A 25,096-nucleotide genomic window follows, 5' to 3' on the forward strand; every position below is an offset into this window, starting at 1 on the left:
CATGGAGGGACCATATGGGATGCCTGGGATTGAACACGGCTTGGCCGCAGGCAAGGCAAACGTCCTCCCTGCTGCGCTGTCACTCTGGCCTCTAGTATTCAAGAGCTTTTTAAAAGCACAAGTTATAATGAGTTCTTTAATTATATTTGAATTACTTAATTCAAATATAATTAAAAATAAATTCTAATCTTTTGGTTCCAGATTATATTATTTAGGTTGGGACTTTAAAAAATTTCTTTCCATCAAGTAAGAGTAGGCTAAATTCTAACTTCATAGAAAGGAAAATTTGGAGGAATTGCCGTTGTAAGTGGTAATTACAACGATCACTTGTCATTAAACCACTTACATCTTTATAACAAGCTATCAGCAGATGGGCTGCTTCATCAAAATAAAAATTCAAAAGAGATTCTATTCACGGAACCTTTGAAGAAATACTCATAGGGCAATAGGAACGTTTAGGAGTGTCTTCTGCCCATAATATCTCTTAGCGATGGAATGAAGCAAACAACAGATTTTTCTGGAAAAGGAAATGAGTGGATCACTAGTAGATCTGCTCTTGGTGAAAATGAGACCATGGAAGCAGGCTGAACAAATAGGAAAGAAAGGTTCTTTCCACCTTTGGACAGGAAATCACAGAGCTCCTAGGTTTTGGGCTGGAGGACAGTGTTCTTATCTTGCATGTACACAGCTGGTAAGGTGTTCATCCCCCGCATCACACATGATCCCTTGAGCTTCCTCCAGGATATTTATTTATACTTTGTTAAGAAAACAACCCCAACCCTTGCTCTTGGCTGTTTTGTAGTCCTGTTTGTTCTATTGACCGGTTTCCTTTCCTTTCTTTCTTTTTTTCTTCTATTTTTGGCTTTTGGGACATACCTGGAGATGCTAAGGGGTCACCCCGGGCGGTGCTCAGGGAACCATACGGGTGACTACTGGCTCTACACTCAGGAGTTAGTCTTGCCGGAGCACAGGGGACTATATGGGTCACCACTGGTGGTGCACAGTTCAGGGTTTACTTCTGGCCCAGCATTCAGAGTCACTCCTGGCCTGGCGGTGCTCAGGGGACTACATGGGTCATTCCTGGCCCTGCACTCAGGAGTCACTCCCGGCGGTGCCCCAGGGTCCAGATGGGTCATTCCTGGCCCTGCATTCAGGAGTCACTCCCGGCGGTGCCCCGGGGACCAGATGGGTCACTCCGGAACCAGCATGCAGGAGTCACTCCCGGCGGTGCCCCGGGGATCAGATGGGTCATTCCTGGCCCTGCACTCAGAGTCCACTCCCGGCGGTGCTTGGGGACCGCATGGGACTCCGGGAAGGGCCCTCCCCGCGGTCCTACCTCTCCGGCCCCTGCCGACTGTTTTCGGCCACGCCCTCATTGCTCGGTATTCTCTGCCTAGGGAGACATTTGCCCCAGACCGACCGAGGTGACCGCGGGGGGCTCGTTCCCGTCCCCTCCGCGGTCCCGGGGCCTCGGCGCCCGCGAGGCTGTCCTGCCCGGCGTTGCCCGCGGCCCCGCCCCGCCGCGCGCGGCTCCGCCCCGGCCCGGGCCCGGCACCCGCCGCCTTCCCAGCGGCCCCGGGCGGCCCGGGCATGCCCAGTGCGGGCGGTGCGGCCCCGGCCCTGGCAGCGCCGGGCGCGAGGGGCGCGCAGGAGGCGAGCGGGCCCGCGGGGGTCTCGGGCCGGGCCGGAGCCGAGCGGCCGGGTAGGTGCGCGCGGCGGGGCGCGGGCTCGCGGGGGGCCGGGTCAGGCCGGGCCGGGCCGGGGTTGTGCCCGGGGTCGTGGCCAGCTGCGCGGCGGCTCCCGGGCTCGGGAGGGGGCACCGGCCGCGGCGCAGAGACCCGGGGGTGCGGCTCGAGGCCAAAGCCGGGACCCCCGGGAGGAGACGAGGGCGCCGCTCATCGCGCTGCGCCCCCGTGCCCAGTGGTCGCTCCGCAGGGTAGGAGGGAGGAGTGGACATGGGGTGGGGGGTGTCAGAGTCTCTTTGGAGCCCCGCGGCCGCGGGGGCCCCGGGTCCGAGACGTGCGAGTGGGATGCACGGGGTCAGCAGGAGCCCTCTGTGCACAACTGGACGCCAGAACAGTCCCACCTGGCCGGGAGGGGAGGGGGTTTGAAGTTCTCTGGACCTTCCCTGGGCTGGACCCTGGAGCCAGGCACGTAACACGTACATAATCCGGGGGTCTCAAATTGTGGCAGATCGCTCTCCTCCTCGCCCAGCTTTTCTTTCTTTCTTTCATTTTTTTTTTTTTTTGTCAAGCCGGGTCACCCCTAGATGTGCCCGTGGGAAGCCGCGGGGCTCCCCGGGTAAAACGTCCTTGGAAGGTCGCGCCGGGGCTGTAGGTGAGCGGCTGGCGCTCAGAGCCAGGTGGCAGGGGCCGAGGTTCAGATAACCGCCGCTCCCCACCCCCCTGGCTGGCAGGAGCCCTCCCAGCACATCTCTGCTATGGTGGGGCAGTGCCCCTGGAGAGGGGTGGTTTGAGTCGCATGTCACTGCACTTACAGCTGGAAAATGCAAGAAAGATCAGCAAGGAAGTTTTCAAAGAAACACCTTCAGTTTGTAGCCAAGGCAGTGAACCCTCCAGGCTGCAGGCACCTGCCTATTAGATTCCACCTCTGCTCTTTCCCTTGGCCCCGCGCTGCCCATCACTGGGCCGGGGGTTTGTGTTGGTGTAAGTTTGGACCAAGTTTCCCCGTCTCTGCTCGCATTGCTCCTCCTGGAGGCGCGGGCGCTACCTGTGGGGGTTGTGCAAGTCACCACCCGCCGCTCAACTGGTCCTGCCCACCAGCTCTGGTGGCCCAGGGCCAGCTGGGTCAGTAAGGTTCACTTTGTCCGAGTGGTTATAGGTCAGGAGGAAGGGTGCTTAGGTTTTGAAACGGGAGGTTTGTACGGAGAAGCTGCCGGGGAAGAAGCAAGGGCCTCCTAAGTTCAGAATACCCTCTAGTCACTTCTGCTGGGAAGAACTTCTGAATGGCGGGTTCTTTTTGCTTTTTTTTTTTTGGGGGGGGGGGTCACACCAGGCAATGCACAGAGGTTACTCTCCTGGCTCATGCACTCAGGAATCACTCCTGGTGGTGCTCAGGGGACCATATGGGATGCTGGGAATCGAACCCGGGTTGGCTGCGTGAAAGGCAAACGCCCTACCTGCTGTGCTATTGCTCCAGCCCCCGAATGGTGGGTTCTTGATAAAGATTTCTAAAAACTTGGCTTTTCCCCCCTCCCCTGAATGGCATTTAGAAGCCGGGCGTGTGAGTCGGTAGGGTACCTGCCTAGCATGGGTGAGATTCGAAGTTCCAGCCCCACTGGGGTATCACCTGTTTGAAGAGAGACATTAGACACAGGTGCTTGCCTCACGTGTGGCAGACCCCTGTCCAATCCCCAGCACCAAACGTGGGCTCCCACCACTGCCAGGAGTGATCCCTGGGTACAGAACCAGGAGTAAGCCCTGAGCACTACCCCCCAGCACAGCCCCCTCCCTTAAAAGACATGGAATATCAGCATGAATGTTCCAGCGTGGGAGAATAAGACACATCATCTTTCATGTTCTTTTCACCTCATGTACTTGAGATATACATGAAAAGGGACTGCTGTGGTGTCTCAAAGACCATTTTCACATGCGGCCTTTTCTGGATCTAGTTTTAAAGCCCCCCGTTTCTTACTGAAATTGACCATGTGTACATGAGTATCTTCATAGTTGGAGTCCCATGGGAGCTGGGGTGGGGTCTTTTTCCTTTGTTTTTTGATCACACCCAGCAGTACTCAGGGGTTACTCCTGGCTCTGCTCCCGGGACTTCTGGTGGGACTTCTGGCGGGGATCCGGGAATCATATGGGATGCCAGCAATCACACCTGTCAGAGCATGGAAGGCAAGCACCCTACCCACTGGACTGTCTCTTTGGCCCCTTGGGCACTTTCACACCCAGCCCTCAGCCTCCCTGTGTGCCTGAGAACCTTGGGTCTGAAGATTGTTGGAACTTTCATCTTGCCGTCCTGTTTGAGTATTTGACATTACACAGTGAGCATGACTATCTCAGAGGCCATTGTAAGAGTTAGCGCCCCTTTCTACATCCTCCAGAGGACTTGGAATGTGTAGGAGGGACACTGGGGACACTGGGAGTGTGTTTCCTACAGGGGAAGGTGAAAGGGCAGCAGTGGTGACCCTCGGGAGGCCTCAGCAGCTGTGGATAGAGCCTCCCAGTCGCTAGCTGTCTGTGATGGGATCAGCCCCACCCATTCACACATAGAAGCCAGGAAGCCCAGGAAAACTGGCGTCACATGAAGAAGTGCAGAAGGCGGCTCAGCTCTGAGATAAGCATCCTCCCTCCCCCTGCTGCTCCCGTGTCCAGGTCCCTCATGATGCAAGGTTTCAGGACGCCAGTGTCTCCACTGTGTGGCTGGTAGCTCGGACGGTGAAGAGATGGCGGACAGTGTCAAGACCTTTCTCCAGGACCTCGCCAGGGTGAGTAGTGCCTTGGGTCTTCCGCCCTCTCTCTGCTACGGGAACTGATGAGGAAATCCTTTCCGTGTTCTGGGGATGGTTGTTGTTTCTTCTGTGTTTTGCTTTCTTTAAGTTTATGCCTCTTTGCTGGGCCCTGCATGCCAGGTTTCCGTTCTGTCCTGCGCTGCTCAAGAGATACGTCTCGATGTGTGGGGGAAGTTTGGGAGTTGTGTCTAGGGAGAGTTTTTAGTGTTGGAGCCCTGTTTAGCCTGGCTTCGGAGCCTTTATTTATCTCTTTTATTAACTTTGTTTTGGAATGATAATTGATGGAGCAAAGTTGCACGCATCTTGTATTCCCATTGTCTGATGCACCTAATGAAACAATGAACTAACTATTACTTAAGCTGCTTTACCTGAATTCGTAGTATAGATCCTCCTCTCCCCCCCACCGCATGCATGCACGCATGCACACACACACACACACACACACACACACACACACACACACACACACCACATGGGGTGTAGATGATGCTCTAGAAAAAAATCCCATCAAGATCTGTTTAGGATGTAATCACCCAAATCACTGTAGCACAAAATTCCGTTATTGTCGGCCCGGGGATAGGGGACTCTGCCTTGCATGCTGGCAACCTGGGTTTGGTCTCCTGACACCCCATGATCTAGATGCAGTCCCTAATCTGTGATCTCTGAGTTCCCTGAGTTGTGCAGAGTGAGGTATAAGCCCTGAGCACTGCAGGGTGTGGCCCCCAAACAAACAGAAGTCCATTGTCATGGCGGTCTGAGAGCGAATGTTCTAGCTGCAGCCCTAGCACCTGTGTTCTAGGAGTAGGAGAGGAGCAGCTCAGGCTGAGGGAGGTGGGTCTTGGGAATGGTAAAATTTTGTAACCTTTGAGCAGAAGGGGGTGAGGGGGTGTCTCATAAGAGGGAGGCGACTTTATGCAAGGTGCCATGTGACCGGCCTTTAATACCTTCACTCATTGTCTAGCTCATCCTGTCTGTGAAATATTGAGCCTGGATTAGTTCTTTTTTTTTTTTAATTCCCCTTCTCTTTGTTTGTTTGCTGCTGTTGTTTATTTTTGTTTGTTGTGGGCTATACCTGGAGATGCACAGGAGTTACTCATGGCTCTGCTCTTAGCAATCAATCCTGGCGGTGCTCGGGGGACCATATGGGCTGCCGTGCTTGAACCAGGCAAATGCCCTACTCACCGCACGCTCTCTCCAGCCCCTGATGGTGGTGGTGGTTGGAGCTTTGGGCGACACTGGTGATGCCCTGGGACTGCTCCTGGCGCTGTGCCCAGCGGTCTTTCCTGTTGATGTGTGTGGGATCATGTGGGGCCTGGGGACCAGGACCAGGCCCCCGACATGCAGCGCCTGCTGAGCTGGTGCCCAGCCCCCTGGCTGCTGCTCTAGAAGTTGCTGCGGCGTCCGTGGGCCCCAGCCCGGCTGAGGTGCTGACATGCTTGGCCACGCTGCTCCCGCGGTGCGAGCACTGCTCAGGGAGGCGGGCTGCTCACGTTTGGGGGGCTTGCACGTGTGGTGAAGTTGTACCGCGTGCCCCGGGGTTGTGCTTCCTGGCCTCAACACCTTTTCAGTTGTGGCGCTCACTGGCGGACACACCCCTCTCTGGGGTGCAGCTGGACGTTCCAGGCGGTGCCGGGGATCACTCAGACAGCAGTGCTGCCTGGAGCAGGCTGAGCGTATGTGGGACACGGGCTGTGAGCAGGTGGCTTGCAGGGCAACTTACTAGGCCCCGGGAGCCATTTTGCCGTGGGCCGCTTCCAGGTCCGGCCAAACTGGAAGTAAGAAGTGGCGCTTCCGCTGTCCTCCCTGCATTCCCCAGGCCCTTCGCCGTTTGAACTTGATTCACTTCTGTTTTCACAGAATTTGTGGGTGACTTGGAAATTCAAAGCAAGACCAAAAATTACTCGGAGACAAGGATCCCCATCAGTGGTTCTTATGGGATTTTGGCCATTTGTTTGTTTTTTTGGGTTTTTTTTTTTGGCCATTCTTTTGTACCTGGCCGTTTGCCATGTAGCTAATATTTTCATTGTCTTGTTTTGGAGCCGCACCCAGTGGTGCTCAGGGGCGGTTCTGCACTCCTTCTGTGCTCCTTCCTCGCTCCTTCCTGGTGGAAGGAGGGGAGGGGGGGAAGGCCATGGAGTGCTGGGGATAGAGCCGGGCTCTGCTGCATGCAGCGCAGACCGCTGGAGGGTCTCTCTAGCTGGTCACCTGCTACTTCAAGGTGTCTTTTTTTTTTTTTTTTTTTTTGGTCACACCTGGCGATGCACAGGGGTTACTCCTGGCTCTGCACTCAGGAATTACTCCTGGCGGTGCTCGGGGGACCATATGGGTGCTGGGATTTGAACCCGGGTCGGCCGCGTGCAAGGCAAATGCCCTACCCGCTATGCTGTCACTCCAGCCCTCCCTTTTTTTTTTTTAGTGTGTCCCCATGTGTATGCCAGTGCCACCACCCCAACTTTGCAAATCAATCTGTTGTCACTTATTGACCCAGAGTTTCTGTGGCTCCCATGTCCTTTCCCCGAGGAGTTACGTTTCTGGAGTATTTCCGTCCAACCTGTCTGTCTCGTCTGCAGGAGCTGCTCGGGGTGTGGGCGGATGAGTGAGTGGCACTTGTCATTCCTGCTGCTGCCTGTGTGTGGCTGGCAAGCGCCCGGTCATTGTCTTGACAGGCTGACCTCCCTCTTCCTACACTTGCACTCTCGGGACAGTGCTCTCTTCCAGCTCTCCCACTGCACGCTCCGATCCGGCAGCTTTTCCCTCCACACAGTATCACCTCTGGGCGTCTCTCTCCAACTTGGTCTAGTGCTGGTCCTTCTCGGAATGAGTGTTGAGTGTCTCCTTGCATTAGACAGTACAGGAAGCAGCGTCCTATGGGATCCAGTTCTTGAAGGAGCATAAGGAGAACAGCACAGTAAATTCAGTTTCTGCCACATGAGTGTGGACGATCCGTGTCCTATCCACGTGTCCCCCCCCGCCCCCCCCCCCCCCCCCGATTGCTCTCCCGGAGAGATTTCCATGCCAGCACCAGGGGACAGAACCCGCTGTGCAGATCCAGCCTTGGAAATCCCAGCCGTCACGTTTCTGGGTGGTTGCAAGGAGGACATCGTGCGGGCCTGCAGCGGAGGAGCCAGACCCCACCTCCAGTCAGATTAGCATCTCGGCCTGTGAGGACTCGTCATGGGGCATTGCTGCCAGTAGCTGTGGGGCCTGATCACGAGGCTCCGTGAGATTGGCCGATTCAAAGAGCGGAGCTCGGAGCTGTCTCTGATGACAGGATCCAGCAGCCAGAGGTAGTCGTGATGCTGGGCTGAGTGGCTGAATACGAGCAGACGAGTTGGGACGAGGGGTGGCAGTGGGGCCTGGGCTGGTGCTGAGAACAGTTCAGTGTCGCTTCACTTGGTGGCTGTCTTGCAGTTATATAGAAGGGAGCGTTGTTGTTTTTAGTAAATGTTGGGGCTGGAGCAATAGCACAGCGGGTAGGGCGTTTGCCTTGCATGTAGCCAACGTGGGTTCCATTCTCAGCATCTCATATGGTCCCCTGAGCACCGCCAGGAGTAATTCCCGAGTGCAGAGCCAGGAGTAACCCCTGTGCATTGCTGGTGTGACCCAAGTAGCAAAAAAGAAGTAAATGTCACTGGAGAATTTACAGTTGCAGGTCCCGAGGGAACAGGCCACTCCGAAGGTGGAGGAAAATAGTATAGACCTATAAGAAAATGACAGTGGTGTGAGTGAAGTGTGGGTCTATGAAATCGGAACAAAGGGTACTCTGAAGGTCTCTGTTCTTAAAACTTTTCAGTATTTTGAGAATTACTTTGAAACGAGGGCTGGGGAGGTGAGTCAGAGGTCTGGAGCACGTGCTGTCTGTGTGGGAGGCCCAGGTTTGATCCCCAACACCATGTGGTTCCCTGAACATTGCCGGGTGTGGCCCCGAAGCCAGCAGCAAGCCGAAGAGACAAGGTTCCTTTAAGCTGCACGGCCCCCAAAGCTCAGCTGGGTTTTATTTTGGTATTATTTCATGCTGTATCGAACTGTGGAGAGTTTCCTCTGGGCCTTCATCTCCCCCTTTAAAAATTATGTGCTTATCAGGACTGGAGCCATAGTACAGCGGGGAGGGTGTTTGCCTTGCATGTGGCTGACCCGGGTTCCATCCCCGGCTTCCCATATGGTCCCCCGAGCACGGCCAAGAGTGTGAGTGCAGAGCCAGAAGTAAGCCCTGAGCATCACTGGGTGTGACCGAAAAAGCCAACAAAACAAAACAAAATAAAATGATGTCCTTCTCTACAGGGGATCAAAGACTCCATCTGGGGAATATGCACCATCTCCAATCTGGATGCTCGGATTCAGCAGAAGAGAGAGGAGCAGCGTCGGCGGAGGGCGAGCAGTGCCCTGGCACAGAGGAGAGCACAAAGCACAGAGAGGAAGCAGGAGAGGTGAGGGGGGAAGGGTGATGGCAGGGGGGCCAGGAAGCATGGAGTCGATGGGGCGGGGCAGAGGGGCGTTTCACAGGAGCCACTCTTAGTGAAGACCCTATAGCTTCATTTTTCCTTTTGCTCCAAAAATAAAAATGTCATAAGTAGATCCTGTGCCAAACTCCATGCCCCCCCCCCATAATAAATTAGATGAAGGCCTAGAGGTAATTCTTGCACAGGATCTTGTGATGCTTCAGTCAGATGGATGAAAAGAGAATCTCAAAAGAAATTATTTGAACTAATGGATGCATCTAGGAGAGCTGATGTGGATTTATTTATAACTTAGGCATCGTTTTTAAATTTTTAATATTGAAATTTAGCACCGTCACTGTAGTACTGTCATCCCATTGTTCATCGATTTGCTCAAGCGGGCACCAGCAACGTCTCCATTGTGAGGCTTGTTGTTACTGTTTTTGGCATATCGAATACACCATGGGTAGCTTGCCAGGCTCTGCCATGCGGGTGAGATACTCTCGGTAGCTTGCTGGGCTCTCCAAAAGGGACAGAGGACTCGAACCCTGGTCGGCTGCGTGCAAGGCAGACTCGCTATCCGCTGTGCTATTAGATGGTAAATATTTACCATCTAATTGAAATTTAGACGGTAAATATTTTGGCACACTTGGGGGTCACCACATCTCCGCTGGGGATATGTAATTACTTCTATTTACTTTATGGGGTTTTCTCTCTCCCTCTCTCTTTTCTCCTATCTCCTAAATTAAGTTGTTTTGCTCTTTGTGTGTGTGTATAGTTTTACTTCCTTTTATGAAAATCGTCTCTAGAAATGTTTAGCTTTTTTGGGGCTGACAGAGAATGATAGTAGCTGGAAAGACAGTATGCTATCAGTAAAAGCTATAAAAACAAGACCGGAGAGAGACGGCAGGGGCTGAGACGCTTCCTTGCACTCAGCAGACCCCAGTTTGGTCCCAGTACTATGTGTGTGCCCCTGACCGCCGGTGGGAGTGAGCGCAGAGCAGAGTCAGGAGTAAGCCCCGTGCACTGCTGGGTGTGGCCCCCTCCAGAGCAAAGCAGAACAAAACCACAGCGTGCAGTGACACCTGGGATGGCCTCTCTGCCTGTCTAAATGGGCATGATCTTTTCCAGCGAGCCACGAATCGTCAGCAGAATTTTCCAGTGCTGCGCTTGGAACGGTGGCGTGTTCTGGGTGAGTCCTTTTCACCGTGAATTCTCGGTGCCCTCTACCTGAATCTTTACTCTGTTCGGAGTTTTCGGCTGTTTTCTCAAAACCTTGGCGAGTAGCTCTCACTTGTTTCTCCATCTCTAAAACCTCAGTTTACACCCGGGTTGTGATTTCTGTTCCCACTCAGAGAATATGTGTATGTCCGGGATGGGTCTGAAGATACACTGTTGCTTCCCAGAGCGCCAACAACAAGCTTAAGTGAGATTTAAGTGCTCTGGATGGCCAGTTAAGTGTTTCCTTCGACTTGGAAATCTAAGCATTTCCTGATGTTGAAAACATCCACCTTAGCTTTGTTAGTGATTCCCTGTATCTCAGCCTCTGAATTCTTTGAGGTTGGTTTCTCCGTCCCTAAAGTTGCACCGTTCCTGTCAGCCAGGTGAGGACTTTCCTTCCAACCTGGCACGCGGATTGGAAGCTCCCTGTCCGATTTGGGGGCCTCTTTGGGTTTTCCTAATGTATGAGAGGCCCCTTCCTCTGGAACATAATCACCCTGAAACTCGGAACTGTGTTTTAAAGGCGGACTCTAATGTTCCCGTGTTGCTTCTTCCCTTTAGTTCAGTCTCCTCCTGTTCTACCGCGTCTTCATTCCTGTGCTTCAGTCCGTAACAGCGCAAATTATCGGTAGGTGCCTCCCGGCTCCGTGGGGCTTGCCCGCTGTGGAGTTGGGGTGTGTGGATGCTGGGCTAGTCTATTACTTCTCTGTCCCAAGACTCAAACCTCCCGATCCTTTGAGAGGATCTTGTTTTAGATAAATGTATTTATTTTTTGGCTTTTTGGGTCACACCTGGCGATGCTCAGGGCTTACTCCTGGCTCTGCACTCATACTCCTGGAGGTGCTTGGGGGACCCTATGGGATGCCAGGGACCGAACCCAGGTCCACAGTGTGCAAGGCAAACGCCCTCCCTGCCATGCTATTGCTTCAGCCCCTATTTATTTATTTATTTATTTATGGCTGAAGAAATGGAAGTGAATTCCTGAGGTGAAATCAGTGGTGACAGCCAGGTGGCTTCCTGCAGATGGTCCCTGTGCCGTTGCTCTTGACGTCTCAAGTCACCGCTTGCTCGGCTGGTCTGTCTCAGAGATGGCTCTCCTGAGTTGGCACCGGGGCCAGACGCAGGTGTGTCCGCAGAGGGAAACATGAATTGCAGTAGGGGACGTGCCAGCTAGGAACTAAAGGTGTCGGCGTGGCAGGGAGTGGCGAGCCCCTCCCAGGGGCAGGATGCGCTGCCGTCTCTCTCTCTCTCTCTCCTGTCCAACTGGTTCCTCTCTCTTTGCCCCTGCTCTCAGGTGACCCATCGCTCCATGGAGACGTTTGGTCATGGCTGGAATTCTTCCTCACGTCAATTTTCAGCGCTCTCTGGGTGCTCCCGCTGTTTGTGCTCAGCAAAGTCGTGAATGCGATTTGGTTCCAAGTAGGTCTAGGGCAGGGGGAGCCTGGGCCCGACTGGATGGTGGCTGGGCGGGTGGCCAGGGGCAGCCCTGGCCCGAAGTGGCCATGGAGGGACCATCTCGCAACCTTGACCCCTATGGACCAAGCAAGCAGCCAGCAGGCCATCTTTGCTCCTGTAGAATGGAGCTTTTGTCCCCTGTCACTGGAGCATCCTGGGCCCGTTTGCCGGGCATCTCGATGACCTCAGCTGGCAGGTCCAGTGGCAGATGAGTGACCTTTGATGGGGGGGTGTGGGTTAGAGGCGATTGACTCCCTGTTTCGCTAAGCGACGTTGCTCTGCTCCAGGACATCGCCGATCTGGCGTTTGAGGTGTCAGGGAGGAAGCCGCACCCCTTCCCAAGCGTCAGCAAGATCATCGCCGACATGCTCTTCAACCTGCTGCTGCAGGCGCTCTTCCTCCTGCAGGTGAGCCGGCCGGAGGCCGCAGCCGGGGCTGGCTGTGCGCTGTGGGACATGATGAGCTTCACGTCGTATTTTTCACAGACAACTGTGAAAATAGAGGAATGAAAGGCTAGGCAATCTAAAATGAGAGGACGAGTTTGCCCGCCCATCCCGGCCTCCCTGAGCACGCCCCGTTATTGGGGAGCCCTAGGATTAGCAGAGGTTTCAGGGGGTCACAGTGGGAGCAGGGGGTGGGGTAATCATATAGGCGGAGCCTGGCGATTCATGGCATGTGAAGTGTTTGGGTGCTGAAGCTCTGGTTCATTCTTGTTTTATTTTATTTTTCCCATTAATTTTGGTTTTGTTTCTGTGGTGCTGGGGGCTCGAACCCAAGGCCTCGCATGTGCAAAGCTGAGCTCTGCCACGGAGCCACTCCAACCCCGGCCCAGGGCTCTGAAGCTCCGGGACTAACATTTTCTTTATTTGTTCTGCAGGGCATGTTTGTGAGTCTCTTTCCCATCCATCTGGTCGGTCAGCTGGTTAGTCTCCTGCACATGTCCCTTCTCTACTCCTTGTACTGCTTCGAATATCGGTGGTTCAATAAAGGTACGTGCAGCTCCCCAACTCCGAAGCTTGGGGCTCCAGCTTGGACACACAGCTGCAGAATGGGCATTTAATTTTATTTTTTTTTTTTTTTTTTTTTTTTTTTTTTTTGGCTTTTTGGGTCACACCTGGCGATGCACAGGGGTTACTCCTGGCTCTGCACTCAGGAATTACCCCTGGCTGCGCTCAGGGGACCATATGGGATGCTGGGATTCGAACCTGGGTCGGCCGCGTGCAAGGCAAACGCCCTACCCGCTGTGCTATCTCTCCAGCCCCCAAAACAAGTCTTTTTTTTTTTTTCTTCTTTTTGGGTCTCACCCAGAGATGCACAGGGGTTACTCCTGGCTTTGCACTCAGGAGTTACTCCTGGCGGTGCTCAGGGGACCATATGGGATGCTGGGGATCGAACCCGGGTCGGCCGCGTGCAAGGCAAACGCCCTACCTGCTGTGCTATCGCTCCAGCCCTTAATTTTATTTTTATCTTTATTTGCTTTTTGGGTCACGCCCAGCGATGCTCAGGGGTTACTCCTGGCTCTGCACTCAGGAATCACTCCTGGTGGTGCTGGGGGAACATATGGGATGCTGGGAATCGAGCCTGGGTTGACCGCGTGCAAGACAAATGCCCTACCCGCTGTGCTATTGTTCCAGCCCTGAACTGGCATTTTAAACTACTCAATGACAGTGGACCTTTGGGAGGAAGTGGCCTCTTTTCTTGCCTCCGGGGTTTTAACCCTTAACTTGGGGGTGGCAGAGAACAGAGCAATATACCATTCCCTTTTTTCGCACTCAATGTGGAGTCGCTCTATTTGAGCCAAAACATGTCCTAAGTGATTAAGAGTTATTCTGACTTAGAAATGAAATTGCCACCAGTGAATTCAGATGCTTGAATTACTGGAAAGGCCTGCGGCCTCTGTATCTGATTTGCGTGGTCATAGAGGGTTTCTGCTGCTGCTTTATTTGCTGTCTTGGTTTGTTGAAGGCAAAATCTGGCGAAGGATGCTCGTGTTATAGTCCATAATTGGCTTAGCTGCCCATTTTGGAATTGCCGTGGTTGAATCATAAAAACTGCCTTGAAGCCTTGTGTGGGATTTGCATGTTTCCGATGTGCATGTCTTAGCTGTGCTCTCAGTGGCAGAGCTGTGCTAAAACTCAAGCCCATTTGTCTGCCATGTTTGTCTGACTCAGGGGAGACCCGAGTCGTCATTGTATCGGGCCCCTCGTTTCAGGAATCGAGATGCACCAGCGGCTGTCGAACATAGAAAGGAATTGGCCATACTACTTTGGATTTGGCTTGCCGTTGGCCTTCCTGACGGCAATGCAGTCCTCATACATCATCAGGTAATGGGCTGGAGGGGCTTGGAGGGGCCGGGTGCAGACTGAGACTCAGTGAGGAAGTGGCTGCATGGTCAGGGGCTTGAGTCTCCCTCTGCGCGAGGCGTTTTGCCTTATTTACCTTGCCAGAGTCATAGAATCTGACTCCCTAGTAGATAAATACCAGTTTTTCCTTTTCCTTTTTGGAATTTTGGGTCACACCTGGCCTGGCTGTGCACTCAGGAATTACTCTTGGTGGTACTTGGGGGGGCCCTGTGTTAGCCAGGGATTGAACCTGGGTTGGCTTGAAAATGCAGGTGCACGAGCCCCTGTGACCTGCTGCTGCTTTTATGCTCCTTTTGGGGCAGCGACAGACAGCTGTAGAGAAGTCCTCTGTCCTCTTTGGAAGGCATGTCCGCTCCTCTGAGGCTTCCTCAAGCTCTGATGCTCCACTGGAGCCTGAGGACCCCCGGGGGTTCCGACGCTTGGCTGTTATGGGAGTGACTCATGGCTGGTGTTTTGTTTTCTTTGCAGCGGCTGCCTTTTCTCCATCCTCTTTCCTTTATTCATCATCAGCGCCAACGAAGCAAAGACCCCTGGCAAAGCATAGTGAGTAGGACCCCGGTGTGCTGAGGAGTGGGGATGGAATCCTGCAGCTGCATGGAAAGGGTTTATTTGTATTTTGGGTTTTCTTCTTTTGGTTTTGTTTTTAAGGGCAAGGGTTTTTCTGGGGGCACTCGGGGGGCTGTGTGGTACCGGGGATTGAATGTGGGCCTCCTGCCTGTAAAGTGTGTGCTCAGCCTGGTGAGCCTCCAGCCAGGTCCCAAGTCTTCTCTCCTCCTGCTTTTAACTTAGCTTCTGGGCCCCTAGTTTTTCTCAGGTTCAACTCCATTTGGTGGTGCTCAGGGAACTATGTGATGCCAGGGATTGAACCTGGGCCTCCTGCGATCAAACCTTGTGCTCTTTGAACAGCTGTTTTGTCTTTTGGGTAGCACCCAGCTATGCTCAGGGGTCCCTCCTGCCTCTCCCCTCAGGAATCACTCCTGGAGGGCTCAGGGGATCCTATGGGATGCCGGGGTTGAACCCAGGCCCACCACTTGCAAGGCAAATGCCTGACCTGCTACACTATCACTCCGGCTTTTCCCTTTGAAAAGCTTTCTAAAAATTTTTTTAAAAATTGCTTTTGCTGGGGCTGGAGCAATAGCACAGCGGGTAGGGTGTTTGCCTTGCACGTGGCCGACCCATGTTCGATTCCCAGCACCCCATATGGTCCCCTGAGCAGCGCCAGGAGTGACTCCTGAGTGCAGAGCCAGGAATGACCCCTGTGCATCGCCAGGTGTGACCCAAAAGAGCAAAAAAAAATTGCTTTTGCCATGCAAGGGATCAAACTCCGGCCTCACACATATGAGGCTCTTCTCTATACAGAACCATGTCCCTGCCCCCTCTAGTATATATCAGTTGGGGGGGGCCTTAGTTGGCAGCACTCACTGACATGCTTAGGGCAACAATCAGGCAGTGCTGGGGATTGAACCTGGAATTTCCTCGTGCACATTATGCTCACCAACCCTTTGGACTGTCTCCCCAGCCCATATTTATTTCAAATAATCTTCACTCGGGAGGAGAGCATTAATATGAAGTGTAATGAGACCTGGGATGTATCCTCAAGACTTCTTCATCACTGTTACTGTCACTGTCATCCTGTTGCTCATCCATTTGCTCAAGTGGGCACCAGTAATGTCTCCATTTTGAGACTTGTTGTTACTGTTTTTGGCATATCCAGTACGCCCCGGGTAGCTTGCCAGGCTCTGCTGTGTGTGCGCGCGATACTCTCGGTAGCTTGCCGGGGCGGGGGAATTGAACACAGGTTGGCCGCGTGAAAGGTGAACACCCTACCGCTGTGCTATCACTCCAGCCCTTCTTCTTCATACAAGCACATGAATATGTATTTGTTTTAAAGGAGATCCTGAGATCTATAGCGCAGCTGATAGCGCAGCATGGCACATAGGGCGCTGGCCTGGCATGTGGCCAACCTGGGTTTGATCCCTGGTGTTGCCTGGGGTTCCCCGAGCTCCACTAGGAGTGATCTCTGAGCAGAGCCAGGTGTAAGCCCTGAGCACAGCTGGGTGGGGCCCTAAACAAAACTCTTATTTGGAAGGTGGTGAAGTTTTGGTTTGTTTGGGGGTTTTTGTTTGTTTACTGCTTGGGGGCCATATCCCTGTGATGCTCAGGATTTACTCTTGGCTCTGCCCTCTGGTATCACTTGTGGGGGCTCAGAGACCATATGGCGTGTGGGAATTAAACCCGGATCACCACATGCAAAGCAGATGCCGTCAGTGAAGCATCCTCGGAGAACGTTGACCAGTCCGAGCCCTGGGCACTGGCTTTTGTTGGTCCCGCCTCAGTCTCGCTTCAGTCTCTGGGGGTCTGCAGTGTGGATGTTCCACTTTTTGGGATGTTCCACTGTTTGGGACTTGATCTGCTCTGCCAGGCCGCAGTGCTGTGTGGACTCTCCGAGACACTGCTGGCCTTTTTTTGATGGGTGTGTCCCGAGACACGATGTCACTTGGGCAAGCCCCAGTCCTTCCACGGCAGCTCCTGCGGGGGCCCAGGGCATTCGAGTGCTCCCCCTGATCTGCGTCTGATGGTGCCCTTCGGTCCTCTTTCCCTGCCCTACTTCACAAGTTGTCCCATAGCTAAAACCACATCTTTGGTGTTTTTTTTTTTCTTTTTGGGTCACACCCAGCGATGCGCAGGGGTCACTCCCAGCTCTGCACTCAGGAATCACTCCTGGTGGTGCTCGGGGGACCCTAGGGGATGCTCAGGGATTGAACCCGGGTCGGCCGCATGCAAGGCAAATGCTCTACCCACTGTGCTATCGCTCCGGCCCCTAAAACTATCTCTCTTTGGTTGTGTATGGGGGCTGGCGCCCAAGCCACACCCCCGCTCGCCCCCATAACTGTTTCCATCCGTTCGGGGACCTGCTGAGCGGGGTCTCTTGCCTTGCAGCCTTTTCCAGTTGCGCCTCTTCTCCTTGGTGGTCTTCCTAAGCAACAGACTCTTCCACAAGACGGTCTACCTGCAGTCCGCACTGAGCAGCTCTGCCTCCGCCGACAAGCTTCCCTCACCACACCCATCTCCCGCCAAACCGAAGCCTGCCTCGGGCCACTGAGTCACCAGCCAGCCTCCCCCCCTCGGCCCCCTCCAAACCAGGGAAGGCAGGACCCACTCTGCCAAGGGCCCTGTGCGTTTTCCCGTCTCGGAGGAATCGGAAGTTTCGTTTCTGGTGCATGTAAGGCAGAATCTTCCTGACTCCTGTATGCAGATTTTAATTTTTTTTTTTTTAAACTCGGATGAGTCTGCAAGGACCACAGGTCCGTCCTCAGCTCTTTTCTAGCATCTGCCAGCCCCCGTCCCTGCCCTGTGTCTGGACTTATTTGAATACTTTTTCTCCCTGTGCCATTTATCTACTCCCCACCCCCCCCACCTTCCTGCCTCTCTCCACCCTCGGATGAATGGATTTTGTAATTCTAGCTGTCGTATTTCGTGCCGTCGTCACTTCTGTTGTTCTCCTGTGAAGCACATATATTGGATGTGGGAGGGAGAGGGAGCGTCGCCGCTGCTCCCGGCCCTCCCGTTCTAGCCATCACTGTCTTGTTTCTTGTAACTCAGGTTAGATTTTTGGTCTCCCTTGGTCCACTGCAAAAAAGAAAAAAAAAAGTCTGTAAAGAGGGGACAGGAGGAAAGACCCCACAGCCAGATCTGCCGGGGTCTAAAGAGTGAGTTTTCTTTCTTCCCCTTGAAGGGGAATCAAGGTGTTTTCACTGGAACATTTTTAAAGTTCCCCACCTGTAGGGAGGCACCAACATTGGGTGAGAGCCGAGGCGGCAGACCTCGGCACCCGAACCTTTAAACTCTGGGGCCTGGACTTGCTGCTGGCCGCTGCTGCTCTGCCCACTGTTTCAGAGGAAATACCGGGTGCTGCGAATAGGAACTGGGGGGTTGAACTGAATAAGTCCATTAAACCTGTGGTTGGTGTTTTCCTGTTATTTTAAGAGACTTAAGTAGGGGGGTGGGGGGATGGGTCAGATGTCAAAACACTTGTACAATTTTAAAACATCACAATTAAATGTGAGCTGGTTTCCCACAAGGTGTGTGATGGTTGAGTTTATCATTCTTCAAGGAAGGGGTCTGGGGAGAGAGTATCAGGGTGGGGGAGGTGGGCGGGGGCTTAAGGCTCATGCTTACATAGCTGATCCTGGTTACCTGCACAGCTCCATATGGTTTCTCAAGCAGGGCTGGGGGAGTCGGGGAGGACCCCGAGCATTCCAGGGGCCGCAGGGACTCTGAGCATAACCCCATGTGATGGATGGGCTGAGAATTTCTGGGAAGCCCCTTCCCCCAGATATATCCGTGGAGCCACAAGCCAGTCCTGGATAATGGATATGCTTTTGAGACATTAGCCCTGAAAACGTTCCCTGAATCTAGATGTTCAGATTATGTCATTACGTTTGCATCTTGTTAAGGAATTTGGGACTATTTGCTTTAAAATCTGGAATGTGCATACTACCTTTATGGTCCTAAAATGCATGAAAGATGGACAGCAATCTTTGCCATGTATAGGATAAAAAGAAATTGGGATTCATAATGATCGCTGAGAGATGAAAACCTGGTTTAAAATGTAGAACCTTATTTCATAGTGGACATTTTGGGAATAATCACTTTTCATCCTGTGCACAAAAAGTTATAAGACATTCTTTTAAGATTTTCTTTCAAGGGCCAGAGTGATAGGGCAACGGGTAGAGTGTTTTTGCCTTGCATGCAGCCAACCTGGGTTCAATCCCCGGCATCCCAGAAGGCATCTCCAAGCACTGCCAGGAGTGATTCTGAGTGCAGAGCCAGGAGGAACCCCTGAGCATCGCCACATGTGGCAAAAATTAAGCAACAAAAAACAACTAGATTTATTTCAATATTTCTCTTTGTCTCCTGCGGTCATGTGAAAGCAGCATTGTAGGGAATTAAACTTCAAGGTTGTTGGGGGTGGTTTGAAAAAGACAACCTGGTGTTCCATTAGCTGATCAGTGATAAGTATTTCTTTAGCTGTTAAAATGTTTTAAATTGGCTCAGTTATTTAAGTGGCCATGTCTTTGCTGCCTGAAATTCACCAACAAGGCTGGTCTTCTGATTGTGTTGAAGGAGAGTCATGGCAGGTAGAGATCTGTGATTTTTTTTTTCTTTTTGGGTCACACCCGGCGATGCACAGGGATTACTCCTGGCTCTGTGCTCAGGAATTACTCTTGGTGATGCTCAGGAGACCATATGGGATGCTGGGAATCGAACCTGGGTAGGCTGCGTGCAAGGCAAACGCCCTACCCGCTGCGCTGTTGCTCCAGCCTCGAGATGTGTGATTTTTAGCCAGCCCAACTCTCTTGAGAAAAATGCTCCTTCTTGTGAGTGCAGCTGGGCGCTCTCCAAAGTTTCACCAGTGCAACTCAAAGGCCAGACTTGTACCAAGGCTACATCAGGCATATGCACAGCAGGAGTTTGTAACAATCTCCAATAAGATGTACAAGAAAGCAGTGAAAACTTCTCTTGCCTCAGGTACTGCAGGCGGTGATTAAAGATCATGTTTCCAGGGATCAAAGGCAGAGTAGATTTCTCAGCTGGCTTCAGAAAGGCAGTTTGAGGCAGACTAATAATTAGTAACTGAAAGAATGAGAGCTGGAGTTTGAATCACACAGCCAGTAGAATGGAAGGAATCAAGTTCATAAAATCCCTCCTGGGATTAGTCTCCCAGCTTGGCATTGGACCCATGATTCAAAATGCCCCCCACGGTCCTACGTAGAACTCCGTTCATCAGAACAGCTCTTGACTTGCCAGCGGATGCCTCCGAGCTGAGCGTTGAGCCGACTAGGAACATTTTAATGGGCAGATTTTTTTTTTTTCGTGCACTGACTTGTTAATTGCTCTGCATTTGGTAAGGACAGAGATGAAGGGGGATTGGGACAATGGATTGGCAGTGGCAGCTAACAATTAGAGGCTTATGAGCCACCTGCGAAGGTAACTTCTGTGCTAATAAGACAGAGGTGGGCTACTGCTCACTGCCTGTTGGTGTCCCTTCACTAATAGCACTTTATTTTCTGGTTATAGGAGCAGTGCACACACGTACCATGGGCTCACCTCTCTCACTGTGACTGCTCTGGTAGGTGGCCCGTTCACGGGTGGTGGGTAGAGAGGGCAGCCATCAGCTTCTGCACCACCCTCATTCATATTCCCCCCAAGTTGTAGGGCCCCAGAAGTTCAAAGGAAGCTGACATCAGGTCAGCTTTGCTGAGTGATGCCCAGGGGATGCTTTTTTTTTCCCCTGGTTTTGGGGCTACAGCTGTTGATACTTCAGGGCTGCTCCAGGCTCTCCTTGGGGGTTGCTCCGGGGGACCTTGAAGTGCTAGAAGGAAACTGACCCAGGCCTTCACTCCATCCTGCTGAGCTCTCTCTGGCTCTGCAAGTGGAATAATTAGGATGAACCTAAAGTGAATCCAAGGGATCAGTGAAGGATGATGGTGACAGGTGACGTCATCAATGGCTGCTGTTGAGTGCTGACAGGCCCAGCAAGGCACTGGGCAGCTCAGGGAGAATCAGAAAGAAGATTATTAGCCCCTTGGATCGAACAATAGAATTGAAACTGAGTGATCAAGCAGATTTTTGAACTTGTTTCCAAATGCTACTATTTTCCATAGGTCCCCAAATTGGGTACCACTGGGAGTCAGTGAGTGCCTGCATAGGACCAGGTAGGCACCCCAGTTTTGTATGCATTTCATTCTCTGATGTCAAGCTGAAGATTTTGGAGTGTCTTTAAGACCTGTGTGGGGGGGGTGGGGGGCCGGAATAGTGAATTTATTTTTGTTTATTTTTGGCTTTGGGGGATTACACTCAGCAGTGCACGGCAGGGCTGATTCGTGGCTCTGCACTCAGGGGTTGCTCCTTGTGGTGGTCTGGGGATCGTAGGTGTTGCGGGGGATCAAACCCTGGTAGGCTGCATGCAAGGCAAGTGTCCTCCTCACTGTGCTACAACTCTGGCCCCAAGACTGGTCATTCAAAGCAGAGGCTCCCTAACGACCTACTGCCCCCTTGCAGCAAAAACAGTGCTCAACTCTGGCTGGATGTGTCCTTCGTCCAAGAGCACAAATAGGGAGCCCTCCTCCCCCAGGTGCCCCTCTGGACTGAGCACCAGCTCCTGGGGTGGGGGGTGCTGGGCAGTATCACCCACTTTTTATTTTGGAGGGTTGGACCACACAAGGCAATGCTCTGCAACTATTCTTGGCCCTCTGATCGGGTGACCTGCGGTGTTCCTCGAGGGACCATATGTGATCCTGGGGATTAGTGGAGTTGGCTGTATGCAAGGCAAGTGCCTTAATGCCTGTACTATGGCTGCCTCAGTTGGAAAGAACCGATTTGGCAAAAGCTTGGCATTAACCATCTCAGTAGCTTCCCCCAAACTTGCCCTGATCCTGAGCACTGCCAGGAGTAATTCCTCGGCGCCGAGCCAGGAGTAACACCTGAGCATTGCCAGGTGGGGCCCCAAAACAAACAAAAATGACTGAAACAAAACCCTCGACTATGAAACAGTGAAATGAGTCATGAGAAGGGAGCCTGGCGGTAGGGCTTGGCAGTGCACTTAGAACGTGTTCTGGCCTCAGGGGGTCTCAAGGACGCAGTTCAAGGCCTGACCCTGACTGGTTCCATCTCCAGCACCTCCTGGCCGCTGAGCATCTACCAGGTGTAGCCCTGGAGGACCCAAGTGTCCCCGGATGCGGAGCTGAAGGGCTGAGCATGTCCTTGGTATTCCAGGCGCACGAAGCGCTGCATCCTCTGGCCCTAGCACTGCATGCCTGGCCAGCCGAGGTGGGGAGTGGTCTCAGGGGTCTCTGGAGACCAAAAGCAAAAAAACCCTTCTCGGTCCAGTAAGTCAGAAGGGAGGATGACAGGCTGTGTTCTCTGGGTTTAGTTTTCCTTAAAACTTTGTAGTCCTGTCTTTTTTTTTTTTTTCCTTTTTGGAGGTACAGGGAGGAAATGGAGGGTTTGAGCCACTCCTGGCTCTGTGCTTGGGGCCCACAGGGTGCTCAGGGGCTGGTAGGGATCAGCTCTTTGACCTCACTCTCCTCTTCCCAACTTTCGGTTTTGGTTTTAGATAAGACTATATAAACTGGCATTTTGAATTCAACTTTTAAAAGGGATTTTACTTCTACAGGCAAAGCATCATTAGATTTTAAACTTTAGTAATACTTCTTTTGCCTCTTGAGAGTTGACTTAATTCTACTACTTGGAAATTTAAAAATAATTGCTTTCAAATGCTCGTCCAATAAATTTTTTTTTTTTTTTTTATAATTTATTTATTTTTAATTAGAGAATCACCGTGAGGGTACAGTTACAGATTTATACACTTCTGTGCTCACACTTCCCTCATACAAAGTTTGGGAACCCATCCCTTCACCAGTGCCCATTCTCCACCACCCGTAAACCCAGTGTCCCTCCCACCCTCCCCAATCCCATCTCCCCCCCACCCCACCCTGCCACTGTGGCAAGGCATTCCCTTCTGCTTTCTCTCTCTAATTAGCTGTTGTGGTTTGCAACAAAGGTGTTGAGTGGCCGCTGTGCTCAGTCTCTAGCCCTCATTCAGCCCGCAACTCCCTTCCCCCACATGGCCTTCGACTGCAATGTAGTTGGTGATCGCTTCTCTGAGTTGACCTTTCCCCGGAACGTGAGGCCAGCCTCGAAGCCATGGAGTCAACCTCCTGGTACTTATTTCTACAGTTCTTGGGTGTTAGTCTCCCACTCTGTTATTCTATATACCATAGATGAGTGCAATCTTTCTATGTCTGTCTCTCTCTTTCTGACTCATTTCACTCAGCATGAAACTTTTCATGCCCATCCACTTAACTACAAAATTCTTGACCTCCTTTTTTCTAACAGCTGCATAGTATTCCATTGTATAGATGTACCAAAGTTTCCTCAACCAGTCATCCATTCTGGGGCATTCGGGTTTTTTCCAGATTCTGGCTATTGTAAACAGTGCTGCGATGAACATACATGTGCAGATGTTGTTTCGATTGTACTTTTTTGATTCTCTGGGATATATTCCCAGCAGTGGTATTGCTGGGTCAAATGGGAATTCAATATCTAATTTTTTGAGAGTCGTCCAAATTGTTTTCCAGAAGGGCTGAACCAGTCGGCATTCCCACCAGCAGTGAAGAAGGGTCCCTTTCTCCCCACATCCTCTCCAACAGCGGTTGCTTTTGTTCTTTTGGATGTGTGCTAGTCTCTGTGGTGTGAGGTGGTATCTCATGGTTGTTTTGATCTGCATCTCTCTGATGATTAGTGATGTAGAGCACTTTTTCATGTGCCTTTTGGCCATTCGTATTTCTTCCTTGGTAAAGTTTCTGTTCATTTCTTTGCCCCATTTTTTGATGGGGTTGGATGTTTTCTTCTTGTAGAGCTCAACCAGTGCTTTATATACCATTGATATCAACCCCTTATCTGATGGGTATTGTGTAAATATCCTTTCCCATTCTGTGGATAGTCTTTGTATTCTGGTCACTGTATCTCTTGCGGTGCAGAAGCTTTTTAGTTTAATGTAGTCCCATTTGTTGATCTCTGTTTTTACTAGATTGCTTAGTTCCGTGTCACCTTTGAAGATACCCTTATCTTCAATATCGTGGAGGGTTTCGCCGACCTTGTCTTCAATGTACCTTATGGTTTGTGGTCTAATGTTGAGGTCTTTAATCCATTTTGATCTGACTTTTGTGCATGGTGTCAGGTCAAGGTCTAAACCCATTTTTTTGCATGTGGTTGTCCAGTTGTGCCAGCACCATTTGTTAAAGAGGCTTTCCTTGCTCCACTTCACTTCTCTTGCTCCCTTATCAAAGATTAGATGGTCATACATTTGGGGTTGTGTGTAGGGATATTCCACCCTGTTCCATTGGTCTACGGCTCTGCCTTTGTTCCAGTACCATGCTGTTTTAATTGTTACTGCTTTGTAGTAAAGTTTGAGGTTGGGGATGGTGATGCCTCCCATCATCTTTTTCCCAAGAATTGTTTTAGCTATCCTTGTCGTCCAATAAATTTTTAAAAATTAATGAGAATCCCCCAACATTTTCGTGTTCTTGAGGCAGTTTTTTTTTAAAAAAAAAGCTTTAGAGGAATCTTTCTGATTTTAAATCGCTAGAGAAAAAAAAATCACTCCTCTTGAAAAAAACATTTACTTGAGGTTCTGCAGTTCAGGTTCCGCTTCCCATGTCACAAAATGACATTGATTGAACACATTAAGAACAAATCAAAAAGCGCTGCAGAGTGAGTTCAAAAGGTAGGAGAGCAACCTTTGTACAGAGGCTGGGGGGGGGGTGTCGATCCAGCACTTCCTGTAACACCCAGTTCCACTCACCTGATCCAGCACCCCCTTTATCACCCAGCTCCCCTCACCTCCTGCAAAAAAGCAAATCTGCCCAGTCAAAAGGCCTGGGGGGGGGCGGGGAGGGCTGTGAAAAAACACGATTTTGAGGCAGTTTCCAATGTGTTGAGTCCATTTGTTGGTTGCATTCTGGTGGGATAAACAGGGAGGGGAGTAGCCGGAACACTAACGCTTGCAGGGCGCCCCGTTTTCTGGAGGAGGGCGTCCTATGCAGCCCTGCAGGTTTTTTCTCCCCCCTTTTTGAGTGTGTGTGTGTGTGTGTGTGTGTGTGTGTGTGTGTGTGTGTGTGTGTGTGTGTGTGACAGACACAAGGCGGTGCTCTTGGAGACTCACTTCTGGCGGGGATAGGGGGACCGTTTGGGGTGCCCAGGATTGAACCCGGGTTCGGCCCGTGCAATGCAAGCAATGCAATGTAAGCAATGCAATACGTGCAATGCAAGCGCCCGGCCCGCTGTACCATCGCTCGGGCCCCGCAGTCTTTCAGACTGACCCCGAGGAAGTCCCTGCCACAAGTCCGGGAAGGCCGCGTGAATTGCTCCAGCGCTCCCGTCCGCGGCACGCTCGGGTGAGCACTGTCAAAACGGAGGCAAACGGTCCGGCCACCCGGCGCGGGTGCAACGGCCTCCAGTAGGCAGGCCGGTGGGTGGTCCCGGAGAACGGGTAGAAACCCCTCCTAGAATCGTAGGTGACGGCCCATGCTGATCTCCCAAAGAACCAGCAGCCGATTTCGCGCTGGGGCCCAAGCCAC

The 25,096-nt window shown here is 52.1% G+C and overlaps 1 protein-coding gene across 2 annotated transcripts; it reads left to right on the forward strand.

Annotated features, from left to right (window-relative positions):
* The first annotated feature begins 1,553 nt into the window (after positions 1-1,553).
* Positions 1,554-17,971, forward strand: EI24 (EI24 autophagy associated transmembrane protein). Of its 2 annotated transcripts, none has more exons than XM_055131222.1 (11): positions 1,554-1,702; positions 4,341-4,453; positions 8,759-8,904; positions 10,045-10,105; positions 10,696-10,762; positions 11,429-11,553; positions 11,877-11,996; positions 12,467-12,578; positions 13,802-13,913; positions 14,421-14,495; positions 16,893-17,971. In XM_055131222.1, exons 2-11 carry the CDS (start codon positions 4,412-4,414, stop codon positions 17,053-17,055), a joined length of 1,023 nt encoding a protein of 340 aa, XP_054987197.1. In that variant the 5' UTR covers positions 1,554-1,702; positions 4,341-4,411; the 3' UTR covers positions 17,056-17,971. The 2 variants fall into 2 exon arrangements, with proteins under 2 accessions (XP_054987197.1, XP_054987198.1); XM_055131223.1 differs by having other exon boundaries at positions 1,584-1,706.
* Positions 17,972-25,096: the final 7,125 nt, after the last annotated feature.

Source organism: Sorex araneus, chromosome 3, assembly GCF_027595985.1.
Source record: "Sorex araneus isolate mSorAra2 chromosome 3, mSorAra2.pri, whole genome shotgun sequence".
NCBI lineage: Eukaryota > Metazoa > Chordata > Mammalia > Eulipotyphla > Soricidae > Sorex > Sorex araneus.